Source organism: Felis catus, chromosome B1, assembly GCF_018350175.1.
Source record: "Felis catus isolate Fca126 chromosome B1, F.catus_Fca126_mat1.0, whole genome shotgun sequence".
Taxonomy (NCBI): Eukaryota; Metazoa; Chordata; class Mammalia; order Carnivora; family Felidae; genus Felis; species Felis catus.
The window spans coordinates 192378353-192404344 of NC_058371.1; the positions used below are offsets into that span (position 1 = coordinate 192378353).

At 44.5% G+C, this 25992-nt stretch overlaps 1 protein-coding gene across 16 annotated transcripts in view; it reads left to right on the top strand.

Moving 5' to 3' along the window:
* The window catches only part of LDB2 (LIM domain binding 2), a 381861-nt gene that overhangs the window by 83052 nt on the left and 272817 nt on the right, over positions 1–25992 (top strand). For 8 of the 16 annotated variants that reach the window (XM_045056560.1, XM_045056562.1, XM_045056559.1 and 5 more), the window contains exon 2: positions 14985–14999. The exons of 7 other annotated variants lie outside the window; for them this stretch is intronic. In XM_045056560.1, the coding sequence (XP_044912495.1) occupies positions 14985–14999 (15 nt within the window). Of the gene's footprint in view, positions 1–14984; positions 15000–24529; positions 24673–25992 lie in introns of those variants that run through there. One more of the 16 variants, XM_019829720.3, reaches the window with a different exon arrangement.

The window sequence follows — 25992 nt, forward strand, 5'->3', positions numbered from 1 at the left end:
GGAGCCTGCTTGGAATTCTCTTTCTCTCCCTCTTTCTCTGTTCCTCCCCCACTCATGCTCTTTCTCTCCTAAATAAATACATAAATACATAAATATATAAATACATGAATAAATAAATAAAAATAGAGGCTTCTAGGAGGCTCAGTCTGTTAAGCATCTGACTTCGGCTCAGGTCATGATCTCACAGCTTGTGGGTTCGAGCCCCGCATCAGGCTCTGTGCTGACAGCTCAGAGCCTGGAGCTTGCCTCGGATTCTGTGTCTCCCTCTCTCTCTGCCCCCGCCCCTGCTCGGTCTCTGTCTCTCTCTCTCTCAAAAATAAATAAACATTTAAAAATTTAAAAAAAACTTAAAAGAATAGGATTTAGTCATAACACAAAAAAATGAAGTTCACACATGTGGATGAATCAAGTGCGATGTACATAATGTGGGATGAATTGTCGCGAATGGTAGAAACCCCGTGCATGGTGTGGTTTTGGAAGGTCTTTCCTGGGAGGAGGCATTTGAGATGGGCCTTGACGGATGCTGCTGTGCATGTGTTGAGAACTGGGTTCCAGCCTTGTGCACCGTGACCAGGCTCTCCCTGCCTCCCTTCTCCCTACTTCTAGTGACATTTGACAGCAAGGAAGAATTAATTACCACACGTTTCCCTCTGCCTACAGCCGATTACCTGCGAGACTGCTCCAACATTAGGCTGAGAACTGCAAGGAAAACGCCATTTGGAAATGTTCTGCTCAGAACAGATGTCCAGCTGCTCATTTAGATCATGAACTGTTTGTCAATACTGACAATTAGCGGGCTAAAGATTGCATTGACCACATGACAAGAATCAATACATGCAGTACTTGTTAGTTATTTACCACCAAGTGTATTAAAGCCTGTAGATTTCTTATAAATCCTTCAAAGCCATCCTGCTATGATCCTCTCGACAACACGCATTGACACATCAATAAATCCTTTTGACAAGGGTGATCTGTGAAAATCAATACCAGTTTATCAGCGATTCCCATGTACTTCTCCTTCTCCTTCTCCTTCTCCTTCTCCTTCTCCTTCTCCTTCTCCTGCTCTTCCTCCTCCTCCTCCTCCTCCTCCTTCTTCTTCTTTTTTCTCTTTTGACAGGCCTGTAGAGGCTTAAGATTATTTCACAAAGCAGGAGAACCGACAAGGTCTGGGTGCAAGGCTGGTAGTCACAGTGCCTGGAGGCACTGACCTTGATTAAAGTCCTTTGCTCAAAGACTCTTTGTAAATCCCTGTAAGGAAGAGAGACTCACTCAGGGAAGGTGGTAGTGGGCAGCCGCCTTCAAAAGTGAAGTGGTGACTTAAAAGTCTCAGTGCATGGTAATTCGTGTCAATGCCTGCCCAATCTTCAGCTCCTCTCGATCTCAAAGAAAGCCTGAGAACTTATCTGCAGTTATTCACCCTTATTCTGGGACAGCCTTTAAAACTGGCATTCAATATCTGTTTGTTGAACAGGTCTGTTTTACGGTTTTTGTTACGGAGCTGAATTAAACCTTCATGCTAAGCCAAAATACCCACAACTCAAGTTCATGTACAAAAATAGTGTATTAGGAGAAGGATAGCTGCTGTAACAAACAACCTTCAAAATGTCCATGTCTGCCATGTGATATGTGGTTCGACGTAGCGGTTTCTGGACAGTGAGTGATTTTCCTTTACATAATGATTCAGGGGCCCAAACTTCGTGTATCAGTGGCTTGGCAATCCTCTATTATCTGAGTGATCTGAGACTTTCAGTCTGAGAAAGTAGAAAAAGAGAGTAAGAGAAATATACCTACTTTTCAAAACCTTTGAACTTAAACTAGGACCACAAGAGGCAAAAAGAGACTTGTCAATTAGTCCTACTTGGGCAGCCATCTCCCAGTGACAATCTCATTTTGCAAAGGGAACATAAATTTTCTGTGGAGACCTGTCCCATGCAGCCCTATGAACTGCCTGGGATTCGAATACGGACAAGACACTGTTTTGATTCTTCACAAAGTTTTCTAGCAAATGGGGAAGACAGGCCATCTGCCCTAAGTGAGCAGAATTTATGCAGGTTTCTCTCTCTCTCTCTCTCTCTCTCTCTCTCTCTCTCTCTTTCTCTCCCTCTCTTTCTCTCTCTTTTATTACTAATCTCCATGGCAAAACTCCCTAAATGCTGATAACCTTTATTTCTCTGGGCTTCCATGAACCTCTGCTTTTGGCATAAAAGTTGTTACATCAAAACTGTGTCTTAAGTCTCTCCTTTGAAAGTTCTGTCATCAGCAGCAGTTTAGCAGTTTTAAAGGAGACCGAGAGTTCATAATCATCTCACGTTCTCTCTCTCTTTTTAAAATATGACCTCAAAAGAGGCAACTGCACTAAACTTTGAGGCTCCCGGGATCCATCGGTCATTAATAAAATCTGCCTGCGGTTCTATTTGTCTCAGGGCTTTCTTGCTATCTCTGCCTTCTCTTTGCCTCTTATAAAACTCTTTGCTGAACAGTTACGCCTGTGTCTTGCTGAAACTAATAAAATTATATCTATCACTCTCTTGGGGAGCTCCATCCAGAGTTGCATTTGAGATCCAGAGACAGAAGTTTCTGCTATTGTTTTTGCTGTAATTAAAGATCCCAGAGTTTTCCAGAGAGGCATATTTGAAGAAAGAGATGTCTACTAACTTCAGGATTGTTGAGTTTCTTCCCTCCCTCTCTTCCTTCCTTTCTTCCTTCCTTCTTTTCCTCCCTCCCTCCGTCTCTTCTCTCCTCCCTCTCTTCTTTCCCCTTTCTCCTTCTCCTCTTCCTCTTTCTTAATTTTTTCTTCAATGACCATACAGACTACAATGAATATTTAAAGGTATCTAGTTTCTAATACTTTTCTTTTTTAGCATAGAAACTCCTTGACATATGGAGTTGGGAGACGAAAAAAAATTGCTTCGGAGAAAGTCCACCTTCACCTTTTGTAGGTGGATGTAAATATTGAAATTCCAGGGGAAAATTCCCGACCTGCAAGAGATACACTTCCTAAGTGGTCTTTCTTTCTTTCTGAGTTTCTGCCATGATTTGAACTCTCTGACATTTCTCATTTGCTGGGGCTGAGAGATAAATGAGTATTTGGAAGGACACAGGCAAACCAAGATTGGATGAGGGAGAAGAGGAAGCTGGTCTTGGTGTCTCATATGTTAGCCATCCGTAGTTTCTCTAAATACAATATTTCAGGAGGACACCAGTGGGGGGAGGGTTTGATTTCTCTACAGCTCACTTGTCCGTGAGAGTCCGAATGAAAGATCTGGTGGGTTTTCTGCAGCGTAGCAAATGAAAGAGCTCATTAGCTGTAAGCAGCCAATAATCTTCTGTGATTCACCAATAGCTACTATTCCTCAGGGAAATTTATGGCAGGCAGGGCTGGAATAGTAAGAAAGCAAGAAGAAAGGGGACGTGTAAAGCAAAGGAAGTATGAGTGAAAGCATGCTTCACATCCCTGCAGAAGACACAGTTCTGTTTCTGACACACTGAGAATTTTTTCATTGTATTCCATCCTTGTATATGGGCTATTTTTAGCATCCAGCATTATTCCTGGTTAGAGTGATGACTTTGTTAGCTATGATTAATTAAGGCCATATGGCTCTTGACGTGTTCTGCTTGTGAATGCAATAATAATAATGGTAATAATAATAATAATAAATAACACCATAACTGTTTACATTTTTCAAAGCATGATCACGTTCATTTTTAACCTCGCGAAGTAAAACAGGGCAGGAATTTACAACCCATTCTACAGATGGGATGATGAAATGATACATGTATCTTAGGTGTATATTTCATGGATGATGACTTAAAACGGGGCCGTAGCCCCGTGGAAGGAGGGCTTGTCAGTGTGGTTCCAGAATGGGGCTGATCCAGGACACCAAGCAGTTTTCTTAACTTCCAAATCCATGGCTCTTTCTGCCAAGAAGATTTGAAACAGAAAAATGCAGCAATAGCTAACACATATATAGCCTTTTGTTAAGCATTTTTCACATATTAACTCAATCTTCAAAGCAATGCTATGGGATAATTATTAGCATGATTTTATAGATGAGAGAGTGGAGAGAAGGAGAGGTTAAGTAGCTCACCCTTTGTGACCTAACTGGTAAGGGAAGGAGCCCGGAACACAATCCAGGCAGTTTCTCTTCAAAGCCCGTGTTCTTAACCTCCACGCAACACCTCCTCTCAACATGAAACAGCTAGAAATTCCAAAATCCGTGCTCAGTTCTTGAAGGTGTTCCACGGCTTTGAGGATTCAGAGTTCAGATTTAAGACTTATCAATCTTCTTCCTGAGTCCTAATGAACTTTTGCGGAAAGAGTTTGTAGATATGTGGAGACGAAATCCCCCATAAGAAAGGTCCTCTGCAACAGTTCCCTGCCTTAAAAACTGGGGTGCATCTGCGTCCAGCTTCACAGATTGCCAGTGTCCAGTTGTCCCTCCGATGGGCATTTATTCACAGAGTCATCTGCCACGTACTGAGTCCTTACCACGAGCTAGGCACTGAACTAGGCCTATCGAGGGCAGAGATATGAAGAGTTCCTGGTCTTTGCCCTCAAGGGCATCAGAGTCTCGAGAGGAGAGAGACGTGGAATCAGGTAATTAGTGATAAGACATGCAGGACATGCTATAACAGAGCTATGAGCAGTGATCTCCTTGAGCCAGAGAGGAGGGGCTGATCTGGGCTAAAGAACTAGGAGTCGAGGCAGTAGGGTATTAGCTGTCTCCTCAGGAACTGAAACCAGAGAGATTCAGGTTCAAGTCATGGCTAAGTCAGTTTGTACCTGGGAGATGGTCAGGAAAGCTACTTTTCTTCCCTACGACTCAATTTCTTATCCTGGCAAATGGAGATGACAATTCTACCTCCCTCAGGCCACAGTGAGGATCCCGGGAGAGATGTCTCTATAACACTGGTCACACAGCAAGTGTTTGGGAGATGTAATGATAACAATAATAACCATCTCAAGAGCCTCACGGAGGTTGTGACACTTCACAGATGGCACTGTGGTTGACGTGAAGCAGGCTGCCAGGCAGAGAAGAGAGGGTGGGCGAGGAGAGGGAGGAAAATTCCCACACCGGAAGTCGGTGCACACGAACCTACAGAATAATTTGTCCGCACAGCACAGTCCTAAAAACACTGCCTGCCAGTAGCCTCCACCTGCCTTTTCTCTCTGCAGGCTTTGCCTACTCAAGTCGATTCCACATACAGTCAGAGGAATCAGCTTTCATTGCCGTAATTGCTATCATCGCATTTTCCCACCTGAGAAGTAGGCAGTGGCTCCCAATTGCCTCTTGAATCAGCGTGAATGAAATTGATCACGGGCTCCAAGCCCTCCGTCTTACCCAACAGCCTTTTCTCACCTCCTGCCATACCCTGGATTTTCCCTTCACTTCAATCAAGGAAGCTGGTCATGACTCTGTACATAAGTTTCCATGTCTCCCACCCCAAGACAGAGTGGACCCCTGCATAAACACTTGACAGAATTTCTAAGGCGTGTGTGTGTGTGTGTGTGTGTGTGAGTATGTGTGTATATGCGTATGCATGTGTGTGTTGTGATTTTAAAGTGATAAAACATGGTGAAGCATGGTGGGTAGAATTTATCTGGTTGACCAACCCATGACTTTGAGTCAGATAAACTCTCCTTTTAGTTTTTAATTTTTTTTAATGTTCATTTTTTTTTTTAATTTTTGAGAGGGAGAGAGAGACAGAGTATGAGTGGGGGAGGGGCAGAGAGAGATGGAGACACAGAACCCGAAGCAGGCTCCAGGCTCCGAGCTGTCAGCACAGAGCCTGACGTGGGGCTTGAACTCACGAACCGTGAGATCGTGACCTGAGCTGAAGTCAGACGCTTAACCGACTGAGCCACCCAGGTGCCCCAATACATCCAGTTTTACAGCCACTAAACACAGAAAAAAGCATAAGGAAAACCTAGCAAACAATAAACAAGAAAACAAAATAAAATAAAGTGAGAAAGCTGAGCAAATAACTTGGCTCTTCTCCCACATGGCAACCAATTGCCCGGACTCAGTCCGGGCTTCCTTCCTTCCGCTGGCCAGCCAGCCAGTGTGCCCCAGTCCTCACTAGTTCCTACTGCCTCCCTCTGCTGGGCACTCGGCAGACCTTTCTGTACATTACCTTCGAGACAAGTGTTGTCATTTGAGCTTTGTATTCCTGCTTTAGAATTCTTTGCTGGGGACACACCTCCACTGAAGAGCAACCATTGAAGAGGTTGATTTATGCAACCTTGTATTTGCATAAATCAAACACAATAAAGTTGCTTATGTGATTCATAATCAGTCTCAATAAATGTGTCAACAGTAAGGTGCAAAGGGCAACTTAGAGGAGTTAGTTCTTGTCGTTTTTCATCCTGTTCATCCCCTGGCAGGGGCCTTTAACAAATGTCTACTTATCTCTGTTTCTTTCCCTTTGTTTCACTCTCTCATTGTGTGTATGTGTGTGTGTGTGTGTGTGTGTGTGTGTGTGTGTGTGTATCTATCTCTATCTCTCTCTATATATGTGCACTCCCGTGGCAGTGTGTGTAGGTATATATATGTATCTATATGCATGCATATCTATATGTGTCTACATATACATGCATCTGCATGTATATATGTATGTGTAGTATGTATACATACATATATTTGTGTATATATAATACACATAAAACCTACTTGAATAAAAACATGTATCCATCTATCTTCTCAATTTACACATCCACATGGATCAAAAAAAAAGTCCCTACAAACTTTCTCCAAAGTGCAATTCATAATTATATTCTAAGGGCACTCAGTCAAGTGGTGAAATCAATTCATAGTCTTAAGGAATCTGATTGATTCCAGTGGTGACTTGAACAGTTCTTAAAGGTTGAAGGGTGTGGATTCTTTATTGCTAACACCTGGCTGATTTGGAAACTATTTCAGACCCGTATTAAGAAGAAAAATTAAAAGAATGGCACGCATTTTTATTAACGAGTGAACGTTACTTAAGCAATTACTTTGCGCTCAGCACGGTGCTGAATTTGTTGCTGTCTTCCTCTCACTCGGGACACGAGCGAACCTGAAATAAGTATGATTATGTCCATTTTACAGATGAGGGACTCAAGAGGCAGTGAGGTTAAGCAACAAACAAAAGCATAGAGCTGTAGCCCAGATTTCCTTGCTCTAGCTCAGTTCTCATGTCATTTTTGTCCTGTTTCTCAAGATTATGTGGTTGAAAAATTGTTTGGTTGTATGTGCAGATGAGAAAGATACATTTTCTTCCCGATCAGTTGTTAGCAGTTTGGTGGGTTCACGTGCCTAATGAGCTCTGATTCAATTTTAGAATAAAAACAAACTTTCTCATGGTCAAATCCTCCTTTATAATTTGAACTCTGAACCATTTTTCTTCAGTGGTGTAAATCTTACCTCCTCTCATTTCCAAACATTCTTACAAAGTATTTATAACATTGCTGGTTTCTTGGAAAGTCAGTATTCTTTTGTGCTATTAAGAGCAGTAATATTTTTTTATCTGATTCCTAGGAAATGTATGAATTCAGTAAGTTGAGTCAGTGCCTTGATACAGGCTTGGGAACTTTTTTTTTTAATGTTTATTTATTTATTTTTGAGAGAGAAAGTGTGCAAGTGGACAAGGGGCAGAGAGAGAGGGGGACAGAGGATTCAAAATGGGTTCTGCACTGACAACAGTGAGTCCAATGTGGGACTTGAACCCGTGAACTGTGAGATCATGACATGATTTCTGAATCAAAGCTAAGTGATTCTTGCCCAATGCACAAATAACTTGAGATATTCCTGATGTAGTCTAACGGGGAGGGTCCTTACAGGGGGATATATTTCCTTCAAACAGTCTCCCTAGGATGCCAGCCCTGTGAAGTTTCTCCTGTAAGCCATGGGATGGGAAATGTACTTGTTCTCAGAGCCAGGGATGGAGGGAGCCTCTGGGCCCAATGACTGCCCTCTGAACGTCCTATGACTCAGGTCCATCTCAAGGAAGTCAAGTTCCTCCAGTTTAGAGGATTTCTCTCTTAAAACCTTGGTCTAAGATCAGTGCTTCTGGTGGCCAGGGACTAATAGGAGCACTTAGAGCCTCTTTCATGAATTCAGGAGTTAATGCCCCCCCCCACCACCCCGCCACCCCGCCACTCCCCACCTCCCGCCCCATGCCCACTGCAGTTCCATTGACAGCTGGCTGCAGGCAGACCTCTCCCCAAAACTACTACATCATTTCCTAGCTGTGTGGTCTGGGACCAGTTCTCTCCATTCCTTATGCTTTGTAAGGGAATCAAACACTTCAGAGTATCAGCAAGAGATAAATGAGAGAGCAGACATAAAAACTCTAGCACCTAATTTCCAAACAAATACATCCTAATTGTTATGAGTCTGGGCCCTAACTTTTGATTTGTCTTAATGCTGTTGCTGCCACCATCATGTTATAAGACCTTGGGGACGTTTTAGAACATCTTCAAGAGTCATTTTCTTCATTTCTCAAGTGAGAACGGAAATGGTTCCCGCCACATAAACCTGGTAAGGAGTAGGTAAGAGAATGCATATAACGCACTTAGCACCAGTGCTTGGCCCATGGTCAGCCCTCAGTATATTTTAGCCCTTGTTCTTTCCTAGAATTCTTTCCTACCGGAGTGTGTCTCTTCTGACAGACCTAACTTGTTTCCTGAAATGTGGACATTTGAGCAGGCAGTGTGATGCAGCGATCCAGCGAGACCTGTCAGGGGGGGTCCCTCACCAGCTCTACCCTGGGCACCCACTCACCCGCCTGGTGGTGCACAATCCAGAGTCTTCCCTCCAGAAGGATTAAACCCACATCCTGACTCCAGCCTGGCCGTTGCATATTTTTCTGAGATTTCTTTCACCAGTAGGTTGTATTCATTTAAAGGAGGGACGGGGATTCATAGCTGTTGAAGGGCAGGCATTCAGAAGTGACTGCTGTCCCTCTGAGGCTGGCTGGACCTTGTCTGAAGAGCAGTGCAGGTGGAGTGGCACCTGTAGCACTCGGTCCCAGATCTCCCTCTCCCAAGGAGGAATCAGCTTGTACCCGCCCAGGAGACGGCGTGGTGTGCTAGGGGGGCAGGGGGTGGGCACCCTTGATATTGGCCGAGACTCCGCTCTGCTGTAAACAGCATCTCCCTAATTCACCTGGGCGGGGCAATAAAGGAACTGGCTGTTACAAATGGGAACCACAGCCTCCAGAGCGGGCACTTTGGAAAGAGAGGGCTGGAAACCAGGTTGCCTTTGGGGAATTGTGAGGAGTTACAGGATCCTGGAATTCTATGGGAGCTTTTACTGGGTAATTGAAGGGAGGGATGGGAAAACCCATTAGGAAAAAGGTTTGGGAGTCTGTCTTTCTCCTGGAAGCACTCTTTCTAAATGGATTGACTTTTTTTTTTTTTCCCCCAGACTGGGGAGAGGTAGGGTTCAAAAAACATTTTTTTCTTCTTTTTAAATAGGGAGCTTTTATTTTATTTTATTTTTTTAGAAAGGCTGTAAACCACTGTGAGCTTTTAGGTGGACCTGCCCAGTATTATAATTTAATTTTATATAAAACAGGATGAAAATTGCTATGCTGTTCTTTTGAGTAATATGTTAATTAGTTCTGTGCCTTAGATGGGAGGAAATCGCTGAGTGGAGGGAGGGTGAGTCAGTACCTGGGGGTTGCAGGTAGCTTAGTGACTTGTCCCCTAAAATGTTTTTCTAAGAGAACAGAGCTGGTCCGAGTCCGCTTGCCTCCCTCCCTGTGCCTTCCTTCCCTTTCTCGTCGTGTTCACAAGTGATCCTATTAGGCTTCCGGTTCCATTTATTCATTCCACGCTCCTGTTTTGAGTCTCACTGTGAGCCAACACCCTCTGCTCGGGGGTGCGGATGCACAGGTAAACAAATCAAAGCAAGTTTTGGTCCCTGCCCTCCCAGAGTGCAGTCTAATGCAGGCTACAGACAATTAAACAGTAATTGCAACGTAATAAGAAAAGTGCTATGGTTCGTGAAGCCCCAGGGGCTCACGGGAGCCACAGGCTGGGCATCCGTCTACGCCAGAGCGGGAGTGGAAGCAGAGCTGGAGTGGAAGCAGAGCTGGAGGGAGCCCCAGCGAGAGGTGGGGAAAGAGGGCTTCTGCCACGTGTGAAGGCCCAGTGGCCCAGGAGCAAGCCCCCAGGGCGGCGGGTTCCCACTGGGTCCTCTGGGCCAAGTCCGAGGGGGAGTGGGAGGGGGTGGGGTTCCCCCCCCCCCGTGGGGCTCCCCCCCCCCCCCCCGGGGAACGCCACGTGACCAGACTTCTGTTTCAGAAATGTGTTCTCTTCCACTCCTCTCCACCCAGTGTTACCTTTCATTTTGCGACCCGGTAACACCACTGCCCCTGCCTCGGCAGCACCCCCTTTGAGACCTCCTTTCGGAGAAGAATGACAAACTGCCAAAAGGTGATTTTTTTTTTTTTTTAAATCAAAGGTAACAGAGTGAATCTTATCAACACAGGTCAAAGATTCCCTTAACTCATTCATTAATGAGGGAACAGGAAAGATGTTACAGCCAGTTCAAGGGAGAATTCAAAGAAAGACGTCTTTAGGTGCCCCGAGGCCCCGCTGGGGTAAGTGTATATAAATAGATGCAGAGACCAGCCCGTCCGCAGCACAGTGATCAATCTCTCACAACTGATACGCAGCTACTAACAAAAGTCACTTACGTTATTAATCTGTTTTCTGCCACTTACACAGCTGTAGGATGGCCCAAAGATAATACGAGGTGGAGATGACCCAGATGCACCAGAAACTCGGAATCTTTTATGCCCATTTCAGGTTTTCACATTTGCTTCCTGACAGGAAAGAAACACGTGTCTGTGTTCATTTCTGAGCTCTGTCACTCTAATACGGACCTAGCAGAGTCCGGTCACCTTCCCCCTCTGGATCTCAGTCTTTTCATCTTAATTTGTTCAGGTACTGGGCAACTGTGTGTGATACCATTCGAACAAAGCAATCTACTGAAGTAGTCTACACTGTATATGGGGTTGCCAGATTTCACAAATAAAAATCCTGATGCCCAGTTAAATTTGAAGTTCAGATAAATATCAAATACTTTTCTAATGTAAGTAGATCTCAAATAGTGAATGGGACATATTTACGCTAAAAAAAAAAGTATTCTTAGTTTGTCTGGAATTCAAATTTAATTAAGCAACCTGTGTTTTATCTGATAACCCTACTTATACGCCAAATGTTAAGCAAATGGTGTAGACTGTAGAATTAAGACTCCAAGAGAAGAAGGTCAATTCAAGACGACCCAGGAAGCTGGAGATGCCGTTTTTTAAGTTTTTGCTTTTGTTTTGATTGGTGTTTTGTTTAGTTACTCATAAATCCTCAGTAGATGTGAAGGGAGAGATCAAGTTCAACATCAAACTGAGACATAGGCTACGGGTTGACCGGAACCTAAGCTCCTGGGAGGAAAGAGAAGGGAGTGGGAAGAGAAGGAGGGAAAGCAGCCAGTGGAGAGAATTTTCCATTCTCTCGCTCCCACTCCATGTTTATCCGTGATGGGCTTTGACAGGTATTTGCTTGTCGTGGGAGAGGAAAGCATGACTGTGAGTTACATTACAGGGTAGCACTTTGCTGGCCTTGGAGAAGAGCTCCATCTCTAATAAGCACCCGGCTCACCCTACGACCTTAGGTTACCATGTGTGTGCTGCAGGTCAGGAGGGACTTCAGGCATCGTGTTGAGTGTTTGGGGATTCTCAGAACACCATGTTAGAGGAACCCATTTCTGGTTCTTCCAGACTTTTATAGGCTTTAGTCATTCTTTTTTGGATTGCTTTGAATTTTCTCTTTTTCCTGATTGTGCAGTTGGCTGACAGATGGAAACCCCAGTCTTATGATGAGTAAGCATGGCAGAATCTCTTGTCACTTCATTTCAAGTGACCGCAGATTACAGAGTCCAGTTTCCCAGGCCAGAGGCAGAGAAAGGAAAGTGTGCAAGAAGTCTTCCACGTTTTCAAGGAGAACTGGACATTCAGGGGCAAATTCTGTCTTTACAGAGAATGCTGGGTAGAGAAAGGTCCACTAGGCACTGGTCCTGAGGAAATATGGGGAGAGACTTTGGGGTATTTATGGCATTAGCAGAGGTGGTGTCTCTACCGAGACTTGAGAGATGGCAGTTAGTAACCGGGAAGGTGTTTATGAAATTGCAGAGTAGGCAAGATGAGTTTTGATTCTGCGTACTCATGTTTCTAGTTTCTCTCACTTATCCTTTGGAATTTCCTCCTCCTCCTGGGGTTTTGGTAGTGAGGGTCCTTTTACTTCTTTTCGAGATTCTGAGTCTTGTAATTCTGCCTTGGGCTTCCTCCCAGATGGCCTGATTCCATAGTTCTCTAACTGTGAGACCTGGGGCAAATTTAGTTGTTTCTCTCCCTCTCTCTCTCTCTCTAAAATCGTAGCTGGTTACTACCTCATATGATAATATTTGCTATGTAGGGAAACAACGTATGGAAAGCCCTTAAGAAGTCACAGTGAGGGTGTTGAGCAATTTACTATGTACTGACCACACATTCATCCAAATAAACACACTGAATTTTCATAATAACACTGTGAGACACGTAGCATTATTAATCCCATTTTACAGCTAAGGAAACAGAGGCACAATTAAATGAATTTGCCTAAGATTGTGCCGCCTTAAAAATTTTTTTTTATGTTTATTCATTTTTGAAAGACAGAGAGAGACAGAGCACAAGCAGGGGTGGGGCGGCGAGAGAGGGGGACACAGAATCCAAAACAGGCTCCAGGCTCTGAGCTGTCCGCACAGAGCCCAAGGCGGGGCTTGAACTCACAACCATGAGATCGTGACCTGGGCCAAAGTCGGATGCTCAACCGACTGAACCACCCAGGCACCCCAGGTCATGCTGCTTTTGAAAGCTGACACTACAATAAGCAGTCTGGCTCATGGGGCTACATCATTAACCAGGGTGTTCAGAACTTTTCTAAAAATGTTAGTTGTTATTATTATTATTATTACTATTCCCTACCATTCTAGGGAACACCAGGCAGGGCCCAAGAGAATGTAACAGTTATTCAGTCCCTTAATCCTCTTAATTTGGGAAGATTCATAACGTATCTCAGCATATCAAAGCATCCGAGAAGTTGGATAGTAAAGGTACTATTTAATTTTTAAAAATAGTCTTATAAAAATTTTAGAATACTCTTAGATATACATAAAAGTTGCAAAGATAGTCCAGAGAATTGTCACATACGCTATGCCTATTTTCCTAGTTGTTAAGATCTTATGCTGGCACGAAACATTTGTCACAACTAATGAACCGATATTAATGCATTATTATTAGCTAAAGTCCATACTCTGCCCAGATTTATTCAGTTTTTATATAATGTTCCCAGGCTCCCATCCAAGATACTACGTTACATTTATTTATTTTTTTAATTTTTTTTTAACGTTTATTCATCTTTGAGAGACAGAGAGAGACAGAGCACGAGTGGGGAAGGGGTAGAGAAAGGGAGACACAGAATCCAAGGCAGACTCCAGGCTCTGAGCTGTCTGTCAGCACAGAGCCCGACGTGGGGCTCGAACTCACAAACTGTGAGATCATGACCTGAGCCGAAGTCGGACAATCAACCGACTGAGCCACCCAGGCACCCTGATACTACATTATATTTAGTTATCACATTTCCTTAGGCTCCTCTGGGCTGGGTCAGGTCCTCAGACTCTTCTTGTATTTGATGACCTTGACAGTTTTGAGAAGTACCAGTCAGGTGATTGGCAGAATACGGCCCAGTTCGTGTATGTCAGTTGTATTTCTCGCGGGTAGACGGGGGTATTTGTTCTGGGGAGGAAAACCACAGACGTATAGTGCCACTCTCATCACGTGATATCAAAGCACATCTTAGCAAATGTTTATTAATGTGAATGTTAAGCTTGATCACCTGGCTGAAGTAGGATTTGTCAGGTTTCTTCATCGTAAAATTGCTCTTTTCTTTCCCTCTTCCTGTGCCACACTGCTTGGAAAGGAATTACTAGGCATAGACCGTGCTCAAGAGGGAGGAAGTTATACCCCATGTCCGTGCAAAGGAGTATCTAGAAGAATTGTTTGTAATTCTTCTGCATGAGAGATCTGTCCCTTTTCTCCTTTTTATTTATGCAACCATATATTTCTATCAGTATGGATTCATGGATACTTATTTTATACCCTGGGTTATAATCCAATGCTATGTTATTTATCTTTTTATTCACTTGTCCACCAATGGCTATTAGAAGCTCTTCAGTTGGTTCCCATGTCTCGTATGTCCATCTGTGTGTGTGTGTGTGTGTGTGTGTGTGTGTGTGCACGCACTTCCTTTATTTTTTTAAAATTTTTTTAATGTTTATTTATTTTGGAGGGAGAGAGAGACAGACAGAACATGAGCAGGGGAGGGGCAGAGAGAAAGGGAGACACAGAATCCGAAGCAGGCTCCAGGCTCCGAGCTGTCAGTGCAGAGCCTGACGCGGGGCTTGAACTCATGAACTGTGAGATCATGAGAGGAGCTGAAGTTGGCTGCTTAACCTACTGAGCTACCCAGGCGCCCTAACACTTCCTTACTTTCTGACACTACAAGGTACTCCAGGTTCATTTTTTTCTATTCACTATCCCAGCTCTAGAATTAGCTATCTTTTTTTCAAGGAACCCCGATTCCTCTTTATTGGAGAATCTGGGTGCTTGGTGAGCATGTTGCTACTGGGATGCTATTGATTCTAGAGCCTCTCAGTAGACACAGTTTAGTTAACCCCATTTCATGTTTTTAAGCAAATGTTTTTCCAACTTTGAATATAGGCCTCCCCCCCAACTGGCCAAAACTTTGCTTAACATTTCTCAGAATATTAGTATTCCATGGAATCACTTTACCATGTGGAACCACAGCAAGAGCATCTGTGTGTCTGGATTTCAGCAGTAACTATTAAATAACAATAGTCATGATAATAATAGTTACTATTTATTGACTATCTGTTCTGTCCTAGGTGCTGGTCCTGGAGGTAAGGTGGTGGGACAGACTCCTAGGTTCCTATTGTCAAGGGATTCAGTCCAGCGGAACATAAACATATAGAGAGACAGTTGAAAGTCAGCATCCTGGGTGATATGTATGAAGCAAGCCGGTATGTTCTGGGCACCTGTATAAAGGGCCCCACTGCCTGAATAAGTGTCCCAGCTTTCTGTCCCGACTCCCCTTGCTTCCCTCTGGTTCATCAGCCAAGTTGAGCCAAAGTGAGTGGGGGAAGGTGTCTTTTTCCTTTTGAAATCCCTTCAAGGGCTTCCTGTTGGCCCAACAGGGATAGCAGTAGAATGAGATACTGAGGGGGCAGATATTAAGGAGATACTTGCTGTCAGGTACAACCCTGGGTAACCCTGAGAGAAAATGCCTCCTTAAAGTTTGCCCAAAAGTCTGTAGGTGACTTACAAGGCCTTTTATGACTGGGGCTCTGCTGCTTGTGTTCCCTTTCACTGCCCTCTCAGGACAGCCTCTGTCTCATTACAGCCACACCCAACACCCTTCTCTTCCACGAGCTCTCTCTCTCTCTCTCTCTCTTTCTCACTTCTGGACCTTCACAGAAAAGTCTAGATGTTTGGAACAATCTTTCGTCTCTTCTTCATCTGACCAATCTCAACTCGCCTGTCAGGTCTTAGGTAAAGATTACTTGTTCCAAGATTTCCCTGCTCTTAACCCATGTACTCCATCAGGACTCTATTGTTTTTTTAAAAAATTTTTTTTAACATTTATTCATTTTGGAAAGGCAGAGAGAGACAGAGCACAAATGGGGGAGGGGCAGAGAGAGAGGGAGACACAGAAACAGAAGCCGGCTCCAGGCTCCGAGCTGTCAGCACAGAGCCTGACGCGGGGCTCGAACTCATGGACCGCGAGATCATGACCTGAGCCGAAGTCGGCCACTTAACCGACTGAGCCACCCAGGCGCCCCAGGACTCTATTGTTAAGTAAGTTTTTTCGTAGTCTCTCTACTCGCCTGGAGAGGCACTTACTCCATCAGTTGTCAGTACATGGTTGACTCTCTTCTCTGGGTTTAAGATCTTTGAGGGAAAGACCATTTGGCCTTACTCATCGTTAATTCTCAGTTCCTGGTACTTGGCCATGATGCTCAATACTCTGCTGTTGAGTAAGTGAACACATGAGTGTATGGGGGAATGAACAGACTGGGCATCATGGAAGGCTTCCAGGAGCAGGTGATGCTTGTTTCTCAAGAGAAGAAAAGATGAGGTTTCAGGAAGTCTGAAAACATTTTTTTTTAAATGTTGTATTTATTTTTGAGAGAGAGCGAGCACGAGAATGGGAGGGTCAGAGAGAGAGGGAAACACAGAATCTGAAGCAGGCTCTAGGCTCCTAGCTGCCAACACAGAGCCCGACACAGGGCTCTAACACATGGACTGTGAGATCATGACCTGAGCCTAAGTCAGATGCTCAACTGACTGAGCCAACCAGGAGCCCGAAGGCTGAGAACTTTAATAAATGATTGAACCATATGAAATTGTCAGTTACCCAAAAATGGCTGACTATTCATAAGGTTCAACCTAATAATGGCTAACATTTCCAAACACTTAATATGTGTTTTCAGTTCTTTTCATGTATGAATTCATTTCTGATGTTATCAACTCAATTAGGGGAATACTCCAATTATTTACATTTGATCAGTGAAGCATTTGAGGCACAGGGAAATAACAGACCCAAGGTCAAACATCCCAGCCACAAAACCAGGGCTCCATCCCAGGATGTCTGCTTCAGAACTCTGAAGCTCAGCTTTTATTTTGGAAGCAAAGAGCCTGGGGCACCTGGAGAGGCATTAAGGAGGGGATAGGAGGAGGAGATGTGCACCTTTCATGGAGATCTTTTGGGCCAGCTGAAGGTGAAGTGACCGCTTTGGACGAACTACAGCCGTCTTCCTTCAGATGGTCCTCCTGGGATTATCACACCTCCTCCCTCAGCCTGGACACCTCTCGCCCTCACCTTCTGTCAACCAAGGTGCCTTAAGGACATATGGACCACAGCCTGGCATCCCAGGGGGTTTACAGCCAACGCATCATAGCTCTGCCCCAGCATTTCAGCCTCCCACCACCTCACCCTCTGGAGGCCATGTTATTGTGCTGTTTGCTGTGGGATTCAAGCAGGATCTTCACCGGATTCAGAAAGGGCAAGTCCGTTTCAAGTCCTCTGGCAAGGCAGAGGACTGTTCCCCCCTTTTGCCAAGGCCCTTCTCCTGCAAGAAGGCAAATGGACTTTGGATATGGTAATATTTACTGAGGGAGGCAATGTGGTTTCATGGTCTTTAGCTGTTAAATCTAAGATTTTACTGAAAAAGCTGAGAAAAGAGCTTTAATTGCTCTAATGACTGTATGTAGCTTTCGAAGACCTCAGTTAGCTTCGACATCCTTTGACTGCCTGCTCTAGTTTTCTCCGGCCTCTCTGAACCTCCAGTCCGCCTGGTGGGTCTCACCATGTCACGGTTCAGATCACTCCCAGAAGCATGGCACATATGCCGCCCCCAACAGAGTGACTGAGGCTGCAAACACAGGTTTCCAACATTACAAATCCCTTCATAATAATTTGTGAATTATTTACAGGAAGGATTTAGATCTATTCAGGTGTTTCTTTTTCTTTCCCCCCACAAACAAAACACTTTGCTTTTTAAAATGGTTGCTTACAAGACAAAAACGCCTTTAACTTGAGTTAAAACACATCTTGGGTAAAGACCCAGGTGATTAGAAATGAGAAGCTTGAAATGACAACCCCAGGAGCTGATGGCTCAAAGTCTTGGGCTTTGGATGAAATCCCACCCGCCGAACCTTTAAGTATAATTAAGCATAAAACACCACCTAAAGGAACACCGCGGATTGGATGTAAACCCGCGGAAGCCAGAAAATTCAGAGTTGAGGCCCTAAGGTCACCAGACTCCTCACGCCCTGGTTCGAAGGTGCTTTGATACTGGTCTCTTCCCTGGGGGCAGGAGCTGCACCTCCTAAACCGTAAGGACCAAGAATAGGGGCACAAAAGCTTAAATTAAGGGCAACACGCATGCCAGTTTTCAGCCGCTTGTCTTTTGTCTGCTGAAGGAAGCCGATAGATTCTACCGAGCACATTGAGAAATGAAGTTTCCTGATTTGGAAAATTAAATGCTTGAGCCGTACAAAGAAAATGGCCGTCTTCGACCTTGACTTACATAACCTGTAATCCTGTTACAAGCATTGCAGCCAAGGGGAGCAGTTGCTTTGGGGTCCAATTTCTTTCCTTTTGGGTGTGAGGAAGGCTCTGGATTGTCTACCTTGTCCCCGAGATTGGTGACATCAGGACCTCTCAAACTGCCATTTTCCTTCCCTCCTGCACTTGGGACTATTTCCCTACATTGCAAATAAATGAGAAAATAAATGTTAGCTGCTTCTTCTTCTTCTTCTTCTTCTTCTTCTTCATAGAGGCAGCAAAATGGGACAGAATTGGTATACTGGGTGGTAATCAGCCCACCTTGGCAAATCTATAAAATAGGAGCATTTCCTTCCCAGGACTTTGGGGGTGAGGAGGGTCTTTTTTTTTTTTTTTTCTTTTGAAACGTTACTTGTTATTTATTATCTGGTACTTCTGGTAGCAGGTTGCCTTGGAAACATACATGGAAGGAGGAGGAAATGAGGAGAGACCCAACATTTATGAAGCGACCACAAGGGGCCATTATGCTTATATTGTATCATATAATTGAAGTTTACCCAATTTTCATAAAAATCTATTAAGTAGGTTTCCTATAGACAAGGCGACAGCTCAGAGAAGTTAAATTACTTGCTCAAAGTCACAGGGCAAGCATGGGGCAAAGCTGGAATTTGAACCCCCATGCCCATGTTTATTTCTACCATAAAAGGTGGAAAACACTTTCCCAGCACATTAATACAATGTATCAGCGCATGCTTTCATGCCTTCCTCCCTTGACAGCTTCTTGCAGGAGTTTTCCTAATTTCTGCCTGCAAGTCAACCAGCAGACTGCTTAATTTCAGAGATGACCAGAGTAGAGGGAAGGTGACAGGGACGTGGACACCTGAGAGGAATGCCAGGTCTTCCCATTTATCTGCCCAGATTGGCAGGGTAATGTCTTTGGGCTTGGTACTTTCCCCACAATCCCCGGGCCTCCTTTGAAAGGAAAGGAGAAGTTGCTCAGAAGAGGAATTACTTAGTTGCTTCTGGGGTGGAAGACTAACCACACCAGGAGCAGCCTTTAACTCCATGAGGCTTTCATCTGCTTTAGAATGTGAAACAGGTCTGAAAACAATTATCCTGGGTGATGCCGTGGCTATCCCACGCAGTAAAGAGGAACAGAATATCATGGCTAGGACTTAAGTCAGATCAAATTTAAAGACTAAAAAATTAAGGGGGCAAATCAGTTCCTACCTCACAGGATTGTTACAAAGATTCAGTATTTATTTATTTATTTATTTATTTATTTATTTGTTTGTTTGTAGTGAGTGAGCGAGGGGCAGAGGGAGAGACAGAATCTTAAGCAGACACGGCTCGATGTCACAACCATGAGATCATGACCTGAGCCGAAAGGAAGAGCCAGGTGCCACCCAGACGCCCCGAGGATTCAATATTTATAAAGCGCTTAGAACAGAGTCGGGCACCGAGTAGGAATGTAGGTATTTGCTAAGGAGAAGGCAATGGGTTGCCATGCTGTCTTATTGGAACACGAGTTCCAAGGGTAGGTGATATTCCATCCTGTAGTCGTGCTTAATGAAAGTGTGGTGAATGGAAAGCTTGGGGTGACTATAACGATCCCCAAATATGTGGAATTCTCAAATCCACGTCCAATTTGTTTCTCATTAAGTGTGTACATGTTAGGGTGTTGGGAGTATAGTAGCCCTCCCCTCCCCCGCCCCCAATCGGCGGTTTCTTTCTGAAGCTTCCTTGGCCTGCAGTCAACCACACACGATCCTCTCTTTGAGGTGTCATCAGAAAGTCGGTAGTGGCCTAACTCTGTGTCACATTGCCTACATTGGGCACCCCGCTTCACTCTATCACAGAGGCATTTTATCATCTCACATCATCCCGAGGAGAAGGTGAGTGAGTACAGTACAATAAGATATTTTGAGAGAGAGAGAGAGAGAGAGAGAGAGAGAGTCCACATTTACATAACTTTTGTTACAGTATACTGTTATAATTGTTCTATTTTATTATTGGTTATTATTAATCTCTTACTGTGCCTAATTTATAAGTTAACCTTTGCCATGGGTATGTATGCACAGGAAAAAAATATATATATAGGGTTCATTACCATCCGTGGTTTCAGGCATCCACTGGGGATCCTGGAATGTATCCCCACAGATAAGGCGAGGGGGGGGACTAGTATATAGAAAATTGCAAAATCAAGATGGAGATTGATGTACTCTTCTTCTCCAAAATTGGGAATTCATCTATATGCGTCTCTAAAAAGTTAGTACATTTCAAAAGAATTATCTCAGGGGCGCCCGAGTGACTCGGTCGGTTAGGCATCTGACTCTTGATTTTGGCTCAGGTCATGATCTTGCAGTTTGGGAGTTCAAGCCTCACATCGGGGTTTCTCTGTCGCCCATTCTCTCTGCCCCTCCCCCTCTTGCTCTCTCTCTTTCTCTAAAGTAAATAAACATTTTTAATAACAAAAAGAATTATTGCATATAAAACATGTTTGGAGCTTCACGTCTTAACCACATAAGTGGATCATTCCGTGTGAATCACTGAAATGCTCAAGTTAGTGGCTAAATGAACGTATAGAAGTTATTGTGTTTCTGGAGATTATAGGTAAGCACTTCATGATACCTGAAGGGTCCATTTATAATCTTCAATAAAGTGTTAGTTTATCCATACGCAGCTCCCAACCCCCTCTGCAACAGCGAGAACCAGAGAGGTGCTGCAACAAATTACTTGATTAGCTATCTTTCAAAATTAAATTGGTTCTGATCTGAATGTTGTTAAAAAAAAAAAAAATCTAAGGCCTGGGGAAGATTACAGTGTTTATAAATGAAAACCAGCTGCTTCTGGTTGTAATGGCATTTTGCTCAAAAAAAAAAAAATTCTGATTTGACAATTCCCCTTTCAGGTTTGAGTCCATTACAAATGTGAAAAATAGACAAGGTGTTAAAAAGAATAAAGAACAGGTTTTATCATAGAAATTCTACAACGCCCTTAACTGTTGAGGTGGTTTGAGATGTTGGCTGGGCTATCTATGGAGAATCTAACTCAGCAGTTGGTAAGGACAGGTAGTTATGAAAATAGGGGCAGTTCCATAGAGCATAGAAGAACGCAGGTCACTGATCAGGTAGGATGCTAAGGAAGGCCTGGTGTAAAGATACAGGCAGTTTTCATCTACACACAGCACTAAATCCTGGGTTGCCTATTTGTGTCTTTGTTGAGGACAGCACGATTTAACAAGAGGCCCTTTTAGAGTTGCACCATTGCTTTGAGTTCTAGGCATTTTTCTGCTTCTGGTTTATTCCCCGAAGTAAGTTTGCAAGAGTGTTAAGCTTAGCTGCGGGCTGGTTACCTGCAACAACAGCCAGAAAAGTCAGAGGAAATGTTGGTCCTGGCCAGGGGTTCTCTGGATGGCGACCGCAGGACATTCTAACATCAGAATCTTTCCTCCTGGTTATCAAGGAAAAAAATACATTAGTTTCAGCGGCTACTTTGTATTATGTTCTGGGGCGGGGGCGGTGACAAGACTGAGGGGTCATTCAGATGTGAGTCTCAATCCTGCCTTTATTCCTTCACGGACTTACCATGCTGGGTCAACTGACTAGGCTCTCCAGGTCTTGGCTGGTAAAAGGCAATGCATCAAACTGCTGACAGCTGATACTGAGAATGTGCTGCAAGGATTGTGTGCCTGGTAGTTAATGGGTGACTTAATCACTGGTTACTGTTACTGACTGTAGAACTTTGAAAGGCACAGGGGCAACATTGCATTGGAGGTCACCTGCTGTATGTCCTCCAGCAGGTAACTAAAACACTCTGGGCCTCAGTTTCCTCATCTGTGAAACAAGGATAACTATACTCATCTCAGGGTTTTCTGTGAAGGTTCAATGAAAGGTTAGTGAGCTTCTAGAATATGTGGGTTCTAGAATATCCCTGAGTACGTGGATTCATGGTGGTTGTGTTATTTTTGTTATTGGGTGAGACCACCAGCAAAAACAACTTAATGAACTTCCCCATCACCTTATTCTGTTCCATTGATTTCATGGCATCTGAAAGTTTTGCTTATCTTCTTATTTCTTGTCTCGCTTCCCTCCTAGAAGTTCATGAGGTCAGGGAGCCTTTAGTTGTCTGGTTCACTGCAATTCCCTGCACCTCTCACTTCAGTGTCTGACTCATCTTGGGCCCTCAAGAAATATTTGTAGCATGAATGAATGAATGAATGAATGAATAGAGATTTAGGCGGAACACCACTTTCTCCATCCCTTGGGGATCCCTGGAGCACCGCGCAGTAGCTGTCTGTCCAGCCGCTGCCCAGGGCCTGATGGATTGTTCTGCTGTGTGCATCATCCTCTGAGAAGATGCTCTCCACCTCTCGGCATCTTCTCCGGCCACCTCCTACTCCTGCCTGCTCCCCCTCCCCCACCCTGTGTGTGCTCAGGGAATGCAAACTAATTTAACCAAAGCCAAACATAATTAGGAGAGTAAATCTGCTGTTGCCGCTGCTGGAACAGCAGAAAAAAAAAAATCATAAGAGTTCATTCCGAAATGAAATCCGGTCTGGCAGCTTTTTGGACCCCCTACTGGGCGAATAATGGCTGCGCTGCTGAGGGCCGCCCCCTTCCCCACTAGCCCTACCGGAAAGAGTTAATTGCAGGGTGGTGCCCCTTTGCTGCCTGCAGTGTCAGGACAACATCCGCCCTACACATTCCCTGCTTCTCGAGGATTCGCCATTGGTGTCCTTTGAAAGAAGGCAGTTCCCAGTCCCAAGCTGTTTCTTTCCTTTATCCATTTGTTCCTGAGCTCATTCATTCATTCATTCATTCATTTTTTTGTGGTTATTAATGTTCATCTAACTTCTGCTATTTGCCAGGATGTGCTGGGTGTTAGAATTACAGCAGAGAGCAGAAGCTGGTTCCGGGGGGAACTCTGTTGGGGTCGGGGTGTCTTAGGAGCCTGTTTTGGAAGACTGGTCTAGGATCTAAGCTGCCTCTTGGTTTCTCTTGGTTTCCGGTTAGACCTTTCGATAGGCCCCACCCTGTGGATCTTCCAGAGACGGGAAGATGCTGCGTTTGAAAAATAACCACAGCAAGCACTTACCTTCACTTTGACTTTATGTTCATCTGGGCTGCCTGAGGTGGAGAAATGTGACACAGACAACGCACAGCCCCCTCTTCTCCCTTCCCATCACCCCTCCCCCTCCTCCCCAAAGTCCTTCCTAAGCCAGCCCTGGGCATCCTACCCCCCTGGAGGTCACAGCCTCATCTTAATAGAATGGGAAGGAGCAACATGGCCACTCCTACCATGGCTGAAGGGCAGTAAGGAAGACCTCAGGACCTTCTTGCCCTTTGTAAAAATTTTTTTTAATTTATTAATTTATTTTGAAAGAGAGCAGGGGAGGGGCAGAGAGAGAGAGAGAGAGAGAGAGAGAGAGAGAGAATCCCAAGCAGGCTCCATGCTCTAGCACAGAGCCTGACGTGGGACTTGGTCTTACAAACGGTGAGGTCATGATCTGAGCTGAGATCACTTAACTGACACTTAATACTTAACTGACCTAGCCACCCAGGTGACCCAGGACTTTTTTAGAGCTAGAGAACACACATCTGTCTGAGTCCTGATGCTCAAATCCCCCCTTAATGATCAAACTTCCATGCTCTACGGGGAGTGCCCATCAGACACGGAAGAAGGGAAGCGTTTCTGCAACCAGGCAGCAGGGGAGCCATGAGATACACTTACCCCACATCCCAAGCTTTCGCCCCTACCTAAGCGGCGGGAAGCAAATCTCAATTCAGGTCCTTGCGTTCCTCTTGCTGGTAACAATATTAACAATGTAGCGAGTGCTTGTCTGCCGTGGGCCGTGCACTTGGTTAAGCCCTTTAGTTATGGAAGTGCACTGAATCCTTACCGTAGTGCTACAAGACAGGAAAATGTTCCCACGTTTTGAATACAAAATCAGGGCCGGTCAGTAGGAAGTGCCGCCTTCTAAATAAACTGGGGTTCATGCAGAGCTAGGGCTGGAGGGGAGGCATGCCCCTATTTTGCTCTTCTGGCATGCTGGGTTTCACTTACAATGAGCCTTGTCACACCGTATTTGTATTACCTCCTAGGTGTGTATTCTCTCAGTCAGCCGTATACTTTTTGAGGCAGGGCTGTGTCCTTAAGGTCCCGCCTGTGTCCCCACCCTTGGCACAGCTGGCCACCACGCGTTTACTGCGTGAAAAAGGAAGCGAATGAATGACTGCCTCTTCAGCACCTGGTACCTCCTCCCCTCTCTAGAGCAGCCTTGAAAACATCAGAGGGAATCTTTTCGCTTCCCTTTTGTGGTGTAATTTATTTAAATATCGGCAAATGAGTCCCCTCCCTTTCAGTGCTCATAAGGCAACTCTGCTTCTGAGGTAAGATGGCAGAGGGAAGAGAGGCATGCTGGGCCCTCACTCTGCCAGAGGCAGGGATGCCTTCGTGAATGATTCAGGAGCGAGTCTGCAGGACTTGGAACTCCATTCTGTATGGTAAGGAGAGGCAGACGTCCCTGGATTTGGGTGTGGCATGTGTCGTATTTTCCAAGGACAGGAAGGCTCGACGATTTGAGGAGTTCCCAGTTGTTCTAAGTCTTATGTCAACCCTGTTAAGGAGGAGAAAATGCAGCAAGAGAACTTCTTGTCCTGAGAGTGTGATTTCTCCCTTTTCTTAAATCTTTTTTTATTTTTTAATTTTTTTCAATGTTTGTTTACTTATTTATTTATTATTTATTTATTTATGAGAGAGAGAGTGAGAGAGAGAGAGAGAGAGAGAGGCAGAGAGGCAGAGAGAGAGAGGGAGACACAGAATATAAAGCAGGTTCCAAGCTCTGAGTTGTCAGCATAGAGCCTGGTGCGGGGCTTGAACCCAGGAGCTGTGAGATCATGACCTGAGCCAAAGTCAGCCGGCTTAACTGACTGAGCTGCCCAGGCGCCCCTTCTTAAATCTTTTTTTAAAAAGATATTTATTTATTTTGAGAGAGAGAGAGAGAGAGAATGCAAACAGGGAAGGGTGGAGAGAGAGGGAGAGAAAGAATCCCAAGCAGGCTTCATACTGTTGGAGCAGAGTCCACCGTGGGGCTCAATCTCACAAACCTCAACATCATGACCTGAGCTGAAATCAAGAATCAGACGCTTGACTTACTGAGCCGCTCAGGTGCCCCTCACCCCTGCTTAAATCTTAATGTCTGTGCTGAGCTTTTGACCCTTAGAATATGCTGCCGTAATTTCTGTTTGAATGTGTGTTTTTTCACATGTGCCCATTGCCACCCAGTTGGGGAGACTGAAAGTTCATTTATGGTAGGACCAGTGTGCAGTCACTAGGCTCCAGTTTCTCAGTACAGAAGAAATTTTTAGTGTAAGGGAGGAAGATAATCTTTTTCTTCTTAGAATCCTGGATTCCCTGATTGGGGCTCTGCAAAATAGGCCAATGAAAGACACATTTGCAAGAGAAAAACAAACAAGTTGATTAACATTTTCATTGTGCATATACATGGGAGCACTCAGTGATGAATAACTCAAAGAGGTGGTTAGAACTTGGGCTTATATAGCATCTTAAAAGAACAGTACATTTGTTGAGAAGTGCCAAGACAAAGGAAAAGGACTTCATACTTCTGGGGTGACAGTTGTGGGAAGGTAAAAATATGGGGGAACAAATGGGAAGATCAGTTCTTTGCTAGCTAGCGAAGTTTATTATGTAGATTCTTTTGGGGCTGTCTCTGGCCTAAGACGGGTCTAGAGTTGTCTCAGTGATTGACTTCTGTCCTTCCTGGTGAAGGGGGGAGGATCACCTTTATAAATTTATGTCTTGCT